The sequence below is a fragment of the Numida meleagris genome, chromosome 13 (assembly GCF_002078875.1).
Source record: "Numida meleagris isolate 19003 breed g44 Domestic line chromosome 13, NumMel1.0, whole genome shotgun sequence".
NCBI lineage: Eukaryota > Metazoa > Chordata > Aves > Galliformes > Numididae > Numida > Numida meleagris.
The window spans coordinates 7,371,336-7,383,602 of NC_034421.1; the positions used below are offsets into that span (position 1 = coordinate 7,371,336).

Sequence of the window (12,267 nt, forward strand, 5' to 3'; positions counted from 1 at the left end):
CTCCGCCGCTCCGCCGCGGGCCTCCAACGGCAGCCGGGACGCGGGAGCCTGGACGCGGACGCCGCTGGCCCCCGGGGAGGTGATCGCCGCGCAGAGCGGAGCCTTCGAGAGGGACCCGCAGGAGTCGAGCACCACGGACGAGGAGCTGAGCCGCGCCGGGAGCCGCGGTACCACGCCGGACTACGGCGAGAAGCGGCTGCCGCAGGCGCTCATCATCGGGGTGAAGAAGGGCGGGACGCGGGCGCTGCTGGAGGCCATCCGCGCGCACCCCGACGTGAGGGCTGTGGGCACCGAGCCCCACTTCTTCGACCGCAACTACGAGAAGGGGCTGCAGTGGTACAGGTGAGCGCGCGGAGCCCCGCCGGGGGGGCCGAGGGGGCTGGGGGGGCTCAGAGGTCCCGGCGGGGCGGGGGGGCCAGGGGCGCCTCTCCCGCAGCCGCGGTGGGATAACGCGGTGCACCGATGGGGTGCGGAACCATTCCCAGCTGCTGCTGGGCGCTGGGCAGAGCGCAGAGGTTCAGCTGCACAGTGCCCGAATGGGTCAGAAATTAACAACTGCCGAAAGAAGGAAGGGTGCACGTTGTTCCAGGTGATGCTGTGGGTTTTCAAGTGGAGACGGATGCTTCTGTCACACCAGCTGCAGAGGGTTCGCCCCACAAATAAGATTTACTCTTTGTTCAACAAGTTCCGCGTCAGAAAGTTTTTGAAGGTTTGTTTTTATCATTACAAGATTTAATTCGAAATCGCGAAATGTGAGCGTTTGACATAGCGTAACATTTTAAGAGGCTCTTGGACTAAGAGTTCTGATTATTAGAAAATCCTGAACTGCAGTGAGGAAAGGCTGAGTGCCTCGGCAGGTGGAGCAGAGCAGCGAGTTGTGCTGGCTCAGGGGTTGGCAGTGGTGTTATTTTCCCCTTGGTTGCTGCTTTTCTTCCTTTTTCTCTCTTCGATCTCAAACCAAAAAGCATGCAGTGTGTCAGTGCAGATTGCAAGTTACTGTGGTTCTTTAGCTTATGGTTACAAGAAACCCATGCTTGTTTCATTCCAAGAAACAGTGTCTAAGCAGATGGGTTCTGTGTTTTTGTTGCACATGTGCTCTGAAAATTAAGGAAAAACTGGGGCAGCAAGTTGGTTACTGCATGCCTTCCCCAGGCACTTGAAATAGCGTGCACTGTTTTTATGATAACAGTATGTAAATCTGAGGAACTCTAAGCAACTTCGTGTGGATACTGTGAAAGCAAAGTCTTTGTAACACCCATTCCGTGTAGCATCCACTTGGCTTTGTTAAAATGCTGAGGGATTTTCTTGGGGGACTCCAGTAAAGTGGAGATCAGCGCTGTGAGAGTACATCTGTCTCTTTTCGGAATGCTGTACCAACTCGGGGAAGGAATAAAGGATTGGCTGTCAATATTTTATTTATACACTTAAGCAAAATCATTTCAGATATGGTCTCTTTTTTACTGATTTTTTTTCCCCTGTAGGAAAGGTTTGCCTCAATAAATAAGTTTAGCAAATTTGCTGGAAGAGGCCAGAGAGCGGCATAGAAATAAATGGGTTTGGTTTTATCCAAAACGGGCAAAGAAGATCAAGCACAGGATATGACAAGCTGCTTTTTCATCTCGAAAATCACGCTGCACAAAAAGGGTTGGAGAGGGGATGGAACTGCTCTCCCGGAGCAAACGGCACAAGCAGGTTTTCATTTGCAGAAAGTGCTGTGAAATTTGTCATCCCTGCGGTAGCTCTGTGGCCAGCCCAACTGGTTCCTGGTGCTGGTGATATGCTGCGCTGGCAGGGGGTGTGAGATGAAAAGATTGGGTCAGGGCTGATTTGTGAGGTCCTGGGCAGAGTAGGACGGAGGATGGATTCTCTGGTCGTGGGATAAATAAATTACTTCTCTGCTTTTTTATCACAGTGGCCCTGAGCATTTGCCCCGATGGTTTAGCCTAAAGCCATCTCCCACCTTCCCACCCCAAGTGCTGTTCTTCTCCTTTCTCTGAGAAGCGTTGTGGCCATGCAGGAGCAGGGCAGCGGGTCACACAGCGTGTGGGGGGGGACAGCAGCATGAGCACCCACAGAGACCGCTTCCTGCCCCAAGCTGAGATGAACTGAGTGTGCTCGGAGGGCTGACTGCTCCTGCACGAGTAACTGAAGAGTTTTCCTCTCCACAGACATTTCTGTTTCCTTTTTATTATATGTAAAAAAGCAATCACTGAAGTGTTTATACCAGCATCTCCTTACAGTGACTTTTATCACTTGTTTACATCTTGCACATAACACTTCCTTTTACAAATGATAAGCTGTTAGTTTTTAATGTGGTCAAGTTTATTTTTTCTTCCGCAACGAAGTAAGGAAACAGCAGTCTGAGTTCCTTGCTGTGTCGATGGCTGCTGAGCACATCTCCCATCGCCCAGCAGAGCTGTGGGGAGGAGCAGCTCCTCCACGTGTGCTGGTGGGAGCTGGGTGTCAGGCCGCTTTGGTCTGTGCTGCCAGGGCTGTTCTGTGGCTGTGCTGTGTGCCTGGCTGTCTGAAGGACGGAGATGGAGCTCTCCTTAAGCTGCACCCCACACACCGTGATGTGCACTAGCTTCTGTTGATTATTTCCTGGGAATTTTCTTTTCCCTCAGCATTGAATGTAACTCCACTACTATAAAACATTGTGATAGAGGGGTAATTGGAAGTGAATTTTAACCTTTCCTTTTTGTTAACAGTGCAGCATTACTTATATCTGGGGCATGTGTTACTTGCTCATCTTCAGTTCTGGGACCGTGATACCCAGCAGCGGGCATTACCTTGGGTGATGGACCCTTGCAGTATACCAGAGCTCTGTCTCACCATGGAGCAAGTTGTTCTGGCGAGGAGCAGGTGTTTGCCTTTCCTTTGGAAGCCATGGGTGACCCTTTATCATTTTACATTCCTTCCTCAATCATGGGATGAGCTGTTGCTCTCCATCGGAATCATTGCTGACTTCCAGTCAGGTGGGCACAGTGCAGCTGCTGCCCTGCAGTAGTCGGAGCAGCTTCACACCGGGGCTGGGGGGCCTGGGGACAGGGCTGGGGCCCAGCACCTGGGTAAGGAGGAGGAACCTGAACAGAGGACGCTTGGCTGGGTTGCTCTGTTCATGAAAGTGACCAAAGCTGTAGGTCTGAGCACTACCAGCATCTCAGCTGCTCTCTGGGATGAGCAGGACAGCCCAGCGCTCCGGGAAGCTGCCTGCGGGCTTGGGAAGGGGAGGTGGTTTCATTCTGTCCATTTGTGCTTTGAAGGTTTTATTGACATCTGATGTTTTAGCAGAAAATTGAGGACTTGTAACTGTATTTTGAAAGCAAATGTGTAGTGTTAACAAAAATACAATCTCCATAATGCAAGGAGAGTAGTGAATGGAGATCTGAAGTTCACTGGTTGAAGATTATTCCAAAACCTCACTCCAGGAGCTAAGTTCCGTGTACACATGCCCATTGTTGGCCAAGCCTTCACCAGGAGCTGTGGCAATGTCTCTGCAAACAGACCACGTTGCTGGTGCTCTGCCCCAGGCCCCCACGTGCTGAGCAGTTACACGGGCGTAGCGTTATGCACGCAGTGGTCCCGCTGCAGCCACTGCAGGGAGCACTCACCATGACAAGTAACGAAACAGTTTGCATGTCTAATGCTATTTTCACGGCCTGTCTGGTTTGCATTTTCTTTCTTTCTTTTTTTTCTTTTATCTGAGTGTTCTCCATAACGGTCAGATCTGAGAGTTGCTCTGTGAGCCGCTGCCTTGGTACAAATAACACGTACCATGGCAGGAAGCACAGGGTATTCAGAAAACCAAACCACTTCTGTCAGCTCTGTGCTGATGGGCACTATAGGAACACCTACAGTGGAAGGATAGATCGGGTTTTTTTCTAATGACAGGCACCACTGCCTGGTAACTGCTGTATTTCTCTGTAAAACGCCTTCCTAGTGGACTGTGCCCTCTGCACTTCTGGTAACTTGGGGAAAAGGTATTGATTTTTTTCCTGGACCTGCTGTGAGTTGGCTTTTGCTGAAATGTAGTGACTCAGCTGCCCTCCCACCTCCGTGGATCCGATATATTGGGATTTATCTGGGTTGAAGACTGCAGGAGCATTTCCATGTAACGCAGCTCTTCCAGTACCTTCTTCTCTTCACCTTTCCCAAACATTTAAGTATGGGTCAGGTCCTACCTTTGCATTGCTTTTCCTAGCCCAAGTATGCCACACAATGCAAGCACTTCCGTGCACCACTGACCTTCTGCCAGCGCCTGCACCCAGCTGCAGCAAGGCCAGCACAAGGACTGTGGTTGGCTTGTGGGCTGGTGGCTGTGAGCATAGGACCAGGCTGCCTCGAGTCCTCCCCTGTGTTCACCCTTCTGGAGGTTGGGAAGAAGACGCTGCGGCATCAGGCATGGGATTTCTTCTATACTCAGAGCTGCTATGTGCCAGACCCATGGCCCTGCTCCTTCCCTGTGTGCAGTGCCAGGGGGACCTGCATCAACCTCCCTGGCCAGCAGTTTTCTCCAAGCCTTTTCACTCCATTTCAGATCAAGGCTTGGGATGCAGGAATGATTCAGGCCTCTTTGCAGTGTTTTATCACCTGATGATGGTTAACCACAGGCTACTTGATTGTAGCCATGGGAATGGCAGCAGCTTTCAGCACCCGGTTCCTCTCCACGCTGTGCTCACTCGTTCTTGCAAAGAGCGTGAGATGAGTGTGAGGACAACACACAGGCAGGGGGTTGCTGCAGGAGCCCAGCCTGCAGAGCCCTGGGTGGCCACAGGCTCCTGCTGCCGGGCAGGGCAGCAGTGGGGCTCGGTGGCTTTCGGAGCATCACTTAGAGCACACAGGGAGCCTGCAATAATCTCACTATTACACTACGTCTTCAAGCACATACTTCCTGTAGGATTTTGCTCGATAATCCACTTAAGTAAATGCTACAGTGCTTTGCTTCTAATGGTTTAAGTGTTATTTGTAGTGTCAAAGTTTGTGAGCTTCGCTCTGTGTGTGAATGCAGTATCACTCAAGCATGGAGATACTACAGAAAATCCAAAAATAGGCCTTGGGAAAAACAGCCTTCTTGGAAAAGAGAAAGGCGAAGAGTCAGTTGGTTGTATTCACAGGTTTAAATGATGAGTCTGACCCCAGCTCATTTTTTTGATTTACTGAGGCTTGTTCTGCTCTGTTAGAAGCACCGACTGGCGGTGAAGGAACAACAGGTTCTCAGAGAAAGTTGTGGACAAAGCCTTTTGATTTTCAAAGCAAAAATTCCAGTACAAATTGGTGACACCTTGTATTGAGAGAGGTTGGAGTCCTTTGCTTTTCATGGATTTCTCTTACCTCTTGTTGTCATGGGGACTTCTTTTCCCTGAGTTATTATATCATGCACTTCAGCAGAAATTTTATTGCTTTGGGGGCTGGAGAGGCTCATGTGGGACATTTCTCACTGCTCATGGTGTAATACACAGAGGTAATTTCTTTCAAATGATTTTTGCTTGAAGTGGTTTCAATGAATTGAGAAGGGTAAGAGTGTGAATGAATGGCTGAAATGTTAGTGCTGAGTTCAGGTAAAGAACATACACCATCAAACTTTCCAGAGCATTAAATGTGGGTATTATAATTTCACTGTGGTATGTAAGTAGGCAGCAGTCCATTTTATCCTTTTATTCACTTTAAAAATGTATATATTTGTTAGGATTTGAAGTGCTTTAAATTGGCTTCCAATCCCTTTTAAAAAGTTTATATAAAACCCTGAATAAAAGAGTCATCTCAGCCTCAGGGAGGAACTGGGGATCCTGCTGCAAGAGGCTGGGGCTCTGCTGCCTGCTTGCCCATATGGGGCCGGTGCAGCCACTGTGTGTTTGTTGGTTGGGTGTCTGGTTGGGTGGGTGGATGGGTGGCTGGTAGGTCATTAGATGGTTGATTGGGTGATTGGTTGGGTATTTGGTTGGTTGGTTTTCTTGTTTGGGTAGCTTCTGCTCCCAGGCTGAGCAAGAGTATTCAAAAGCCATGTGTCTGAAGGCTGTGGGAAGGATTCCTATTTATGGAAAAACTACCATTTTTTTTTCAGATCTCCCATTTCCATCCCCGGAGTCAACACACCAATTTAGTAAATGTTGCAAGGCGCACTATTTTCCCCCTTGTCATATTATACATCCAAGCATCAAGGATGGATCATAAACTTGCTCTTTATGGCTTTAACATTTCAATTGCTAGTCACATTTTATGTAAATGAAGGTATTTACCTTGACAAGCTCTCCTGTGAAGTACAGTACTTCTTTAAAGAATTTATTTGGCAATATAAACAGGCCAAATGCTGAGGGTGGATGCAAAATTCACAATTGATTTCCCAGCTAAGCAATGCGAGGTCCTCCAAGGTACCCCAGAGGCTGCCTGACCCGATCCCGTCAGCACCATGGAGAAACTGTGGAAGGGTGATGAGGGTCAGAAGAAATAGTGAAGGGACATCAGTTAGAGCCACCAAGCTACTGAACAGCACTGATTTCAGATAAAAATAACTCCATCTGCCAGACTTTATTTCGTATTACAGTGATCCCTGTGTCACATTTCAGGCTAAAATCTGATTTCCATTCCCTTCAGAGCCAGACTGGAGTAGGCTTGGCCCCTTCCTTTATTAGTGGGCAATCATTTTGGTTATGAGTAGCTCTGGTAGCCTGGATTTGTAGCTCTCCTTTGTTTTAGAGAATATATCCTTTCATCTTGCATTGAGATGGGTGCAGTAATATAATATACTTCCTATTAGTGTTCATCCACATCTGCAAATAACTTTATTTTAGCCTCAGCTCTGCCCTTTCTGTATTTGTTCTTGATGGACGTTCATATAATTAAGCAGAGCAAGCGAGCACATTCATGGAGAGCTAACGTCAGAGTCTGGAGCGTGTGTTAAATTCACATTCGGATTCAGCAGCTGACAGCACAAGCTGTGATCACCCAGTCAAGGAAAAGACAAAAACATAGGTGTAAAATGAGGGCAGGGGCTCCAAGAGTGGTCAGGGCTTTTCTGGCCAGCTGCTCCCCAGATTTGAGAGCTCCTGGGTAAGAGAAGTGGTATAGAGGAGGCCAGCTCATGGGTACAGGGCTGCATGGCTTGAGGAAGCCATTAATGAGGAATTTCTCAGCTCCAGTCCCACTTGTTTAAAGATGCACCAAACCTTTTCCATCCGAAGTGCTGACTCATGAGGGGCCAGTGACAGACCATGGATCCTGAAGTTGTTGCTGCTGGAGGTCTTTAATTGGCCTTTGGTTCCTCCTCCTTGGTCCTTCCCCCAGGGAGCACTAACATTGATTCCACTGCCGCTTGCCTGCACTGTCAGCACTCGCACCTCCCGGCTCATTTCTCAGCTATTCCTTTGTAGCACGCAAATCCCAGATCATCAGCTCCCACCACCGTGCGGGGGCCAGCAGGGCCAGGGGGCTGCAATGGGCTCTGGGCCCAGGGGCTCTGGGGAGTGAGCAGGCACCAAACTGGAGGGGGGATGGAAATCCTTGGGCAGCATTTTGGGCCATCTCCCCAAAAAAGCGCCCACTGTGCGCCATCCTGACCAAGGCTCTGGATCTGGCCCTTTCCTGCTGCTGCTCTTGGCCTGCTCTGCCCCTTTGCTACTCCTTGGTGGCTGCTGCGTGCGGATCAGCGTGGGAGGAGGGAGCGCGGTAGTGCTGCTGGGTGTGCTGCACATGCCTACATCAGGAACAATAAAGGTTCCTTACTCAGCTCCAAATCCTCTAGAAACCCCCCCCAGAAATCAAAGCACAGTGGAAAAATGCCTGAGGCAATAACTTCATTGGTAAACTAACACATTTAGCTGAAAATTTCTAAGACCCAGCAAATCGTAATGCAATTTCCTATGCAAAAAGGGTTTATCTCTATCTAAATATTATTCTGCATCGTTACTCATTGTAGGAAAGCTATTGCTCTCCTAGGTTAACTGATTGAACTTTGGAAATAAAGCAGCAAGCTTATCGTACTGGCAGTAGCTTGACTTTTATTGCTCCTAAATTGTGGTGATATTGTTCGATGTGAGTAAACGCATACTCCATTAGAAAATATTAAAGTTTGGTACTACTTTAGAATTAAAGAGATTAAAAGAGGCATTTCTGCAATCTAGTCCACCATGAAATTGGAGTCTACTCGGTATGTAAAGTGTGTAATACAAATAACCTAACAATTAATGACAAAGGAAGACTGGCATGGATTTAAGGCTCCAACTACCCTGGATTTCTTGAGGCTGGAATGGCAGCAGGGGAAATGTGTTATTACATCATTACAGGCTGTTCTGCTCGAGCCACTGCTGGTGAAGGTACCTCAAGGTGCTTTATTATCACCCCATTCCCACGTAATATTCTGAAATCCAGGCTGTGGTCGTCTCTGCAGGACATCATCCATGTCTCTGCCCTGGTCTGGGCAACTAAGAAAATCTGAACAGGTTTATCTGGGATGCAGAATTGTGCCCTGCCGTTGCAGTGGTGCCCTATGAATGAACACAAATTGCATTTTTAACCCAGCCCTTGTCTAGCACGTTGTGCAGCAGTCATTTTGTATGTTGGTGCCCCTGTGCTTAAACGTACAGCCCAGACTGCGTAGTTCCTTCTTCATTAACAGGATTTATATCCTTGGTGTTTCTTGCTGCCTGACTTAGTGTTGTAATGAAGAACACGAATGCTGCCTTAATTAAAATGCAAAACCCCTACATTTATATATACGTCGCCACTGAAAATTAAGGTTCACTAAAAATTAAGGTTTGCTGAAAACGGTGAGTTTAAAAGCTTGTGGCAGCTTTAGCTGCTGCCTGAGAAATGGGAAATGGTTTGAGAGGAGCAGCCTCTGGGACAGGCTCAGCAATCAGCCTGCCTGTCCTCCAGCAGCGGGACGGGGCCGTGGGGCTGGGACTTGGTGTGGGGGTGTGGGGCTGGGACACAGTGTGGGGACACAGCATTTGGATGTGGTGTGGGGTACATGGGCTCTGGGTCCGGCCCAATTGCACATTGACCAAGGATGAGCACTGGTTGCAGCCTGTGGTGCTCGCCATCAGCCTGCAGTTTTACCAGGGAAGTGCGAAGCAGTTTAATGAACCAGAGAAATTCTTCCATAATATTAATTCAGAAAAAGTAAAAATTGTAAATGCAAACATTCTGGACTTCCTCTCTCCGAGCACTGTGCATGCATCGCCTGTGGCGGTATTATCAGTTATGAAGATATTTTGCATTCAAGGATTTGCAGTTTGCAGGCCCATGAATATTCAGACCCCAATTCGCCCTTTCTGTCTGTGCACTGGACCTATCCTTTCCTTTCCTTCTCTCCGTTTTTTTTTTTTTTCCAGCAGATTCAATTAGTTCTATTTGCTGCTTTAGCAATAAAACAATTCCCTCTGTGGCATTAAAATGAGTTTGTTTCATTATTTCATTTGGCTTCTTGTTATATGTTGGAGGAAAGGAGGGGGCCGTACTCACCGCCTCCCCCTCTGTGGGGGGAGGGCTGCCAAGTGAGGACGCAGGATGCACTTGGGGCAGCATTAAGAATTAATGAAGGGCATTTTCTCGTGTGAGGCGCGGGATCCTCACTGACAGAGTCAGTCTCGAAGCTACGGGTAAAATTGGACCAATCCCAGAGATTTTCAAGATGACTTTGGCACCCGAATTGCCCAGGTAGCTTTGAGCACGCTGGTCTGCTAGAAATGTTGGAGGAGTTGTTTCTGCTCAGTTCCTAAGCACGCAGACCCTTTGCCTCGGCTTCCAGTAATGAAATGCAGAGGCTGTACCCACGTTTATTTTAGCTAAGGCACAAGTTAATCTGAGCTGAAACATCAATTTAAATCCAGCATCCCAGTTTATTGAACTGTCGCTCCGTGGTGGCTGGGTGCGCGCTGTGCTGGGGCTGGGGCTGGTATGCTAGTGGCATTTTCTCCCCAAAATGCACAACACGGCATAAGAAAAGCACACAAGTGTTGTGCGAGTCGGAATAGTGGTGATTATGTGGGCTGGGTTTATAAATAATTATACAGAGTGCCAGAATTCTCTTAGCAATCTGCTCTTGGAGTGCCCTTTCAGGGTCTGCGATGGCGTCAGGTAGCTGCGCGGTGTTAACAGACCCATAAATCATCCTTGTTTCACACTGTGCTAAACACAAATCGTATTAGCTACAACACTGAGGAGCATCTAAGTAGGGAAAAGAGAAAGGCGAGGTAGAGTGAGGAAACCAGATTGAAATCCAAGTGCTTTTTCACGTGCGTTTCACCGCTGTTGGCTGGGACACAATGGCGTGCTGCCGGAGGGGAGGGGAGCAGCCGCTGGGCGCGGGCTGGGCGCTCAGCATCGCTGCCGTCACACTGCCAACAGCACGCGCTGCTACTGGGGGTGGATGAAAGGCGACGGGGCTTTGTGTATTCCTCTTCTTTCCGCGACCAGGATAGTCTGAAACAGTTGCGCTGGTTCCAATTCCTTTTTCATTATGAGATTATATCTAGAACCAAATGAGAATTTCCAGGCCTCGTGGAGGGCTGAGAAGCGCTGTGTGAGCGGCGAGTCGGGCGGCGCTGGGGGGAGGTGGGTGCTCTCCCCTCCGCGGGACACCCATCTCCCCATGGGGAGGTTCTGCTGGGATGGGGGGAGCCGTGCATTGTGCCCACACCTCTGGAATAATGGAGAACCAAAGGCTGCTGGCAGCTGGGAGAGCTCTGCTGTAGGCTGATGCGATGGGTCATTAACAGCAAGTCTGAACGGAACGGAGTACGGGAGCTCAGAAAGGAAATATGTCTATTTGGGGTGGGAAACTCTTTTAAAAGGAAGAAAAATTAGAGAGTCCAGCGGGGTAAGCAGGACTGCAAAGTTAAGTAATTAATCACACGGGTTGTAACTTGGAAAGGAAGTAAACGTGATAAAAGGATTTGTCTGAGTAGATTACAGACAAATTAGAAAAAAAAAGGAGGGGTCATCACCGACCTGGGAATTGTGCTCTTTAGAAGTCTTCAATCATTCTCACAATCAATTCTGCATTTCCTTAATAGCAGCGTGAAACATGGCTTGCTCTGCATTGTCTTAGATTAACCGCTAACTGCAAACCATACATTAAATGAAGTATTGAATATTTGTCTCTCAACAATACACTTGGAAATTGTTTATTTCCCTACTAGGTCTTCTGCAATGCATTTAGGTACTGTAACCTAAATTGTAAAATATATACTTGCAATATCCGCACTCGATATTCTCCCATGCACTGCTCTGACAGCAGCTGCGCGACGACCCACAATTACAGCGAGTTTTTTTCTCCTAAACTGATTGTTTGTTTCTGGAGACAATTACGCTGACTTTATTATACAACCTATGTTTCCCTGCAACAAACAATCAGCTTTATGGGTTTTCTTTGTAAAATACCAAGTCGGTATGCTCGCTAATATGATTCAATTGTATTGTGTTATCTGACCTTTAAGGAACTTGCAATCTATAACAACATGGTTCTACAGCAGATCTGCTAGTAAAAAGCCATGACTTCTGGGAAATTCAGCCTGCAAGCAAGTGCAGCCCGGATCTAAAAGGAGCAGTGAGGCCTTTTAACCCCTTTGCTGCTGGTCTGTGGGGCTGCTCTTGGTGGTCCCATGGGATGGATGCATGGGATGAGGCCGGTGGTGGGAACAGGACCCGCCGTCCTCATGCTCAGCAGTGGGGGATGTGTCTCTCAAAGGTGCACTGGGGGATTGTGCTCAGATGAGTGAAGGATACGAGATGTTGGATATTGCAACAGGTTGAATATTAGGAAAAATTTTGTCTCTGAAAGAGCGGTTGGGCACTGGCATGGGCTGCTCGGGGAGGTGGTGGGGCCACCGTCCCTGGAGGTGTTTCAGGGCAGACGTGGTACTTAGGGACGTGGGTTAGGGGGCAGTATGGGTGGTAGGTGGATGGTTGGACTGGGTGATCTTTCACAGAATGATTCCATGATTCTGTGTTCAGCAGCCAAGGCCCTGGAAACTGGCGGGAGCGTGGGAGCTGCGAACAGAGAGAGAAACACCTCTGAAGTTTTAATGATCGCTCCTCAGAAGCCGGAGGACGATCTGTGCCCAGCGCTCGGTGTTGTTTTTTTAAGAAAGTTTTCTCAATGCTCTGCATGGACTTTTGGCAGAGATCTTTGTGAAACAACTTTTCCACCAAGGAGCCGGAGATCAGAGGAGCATTCCCTTTAATGCTCGAGTGTGCGTGAACTCACAGGGTATTATTTGAGGCTCTGCTAACCTTGTTAAAGGTCACCTTTTGATCCCATCAAATACC

The 12,267-nt window shown here is 48.4% G+C and overlaps 1 protein-coding gene across 1 annotated transcript in view; it reads left to right on the plus strand.

Moving 5' to 3' along the window:
* Positions 2-12,267, plus strand: part of HS3ST4 (heparan sulfate-glucosamine 3-sulfotransferase 4) — a gene marked incomplete at its 5' end in the record, with an annotated part of 62,569 nt that continues 50,303 nt past the window's right edge. Inside the window, one exon of the mRNA XM_021411753.1 lies at positions 2-342. Within this exon, the coding sequence (XP_021267428.1) occupies positions 2-342 (341 nt within the window). The remainder of the gene's footprint in view (positions 343-12,267) is intronic.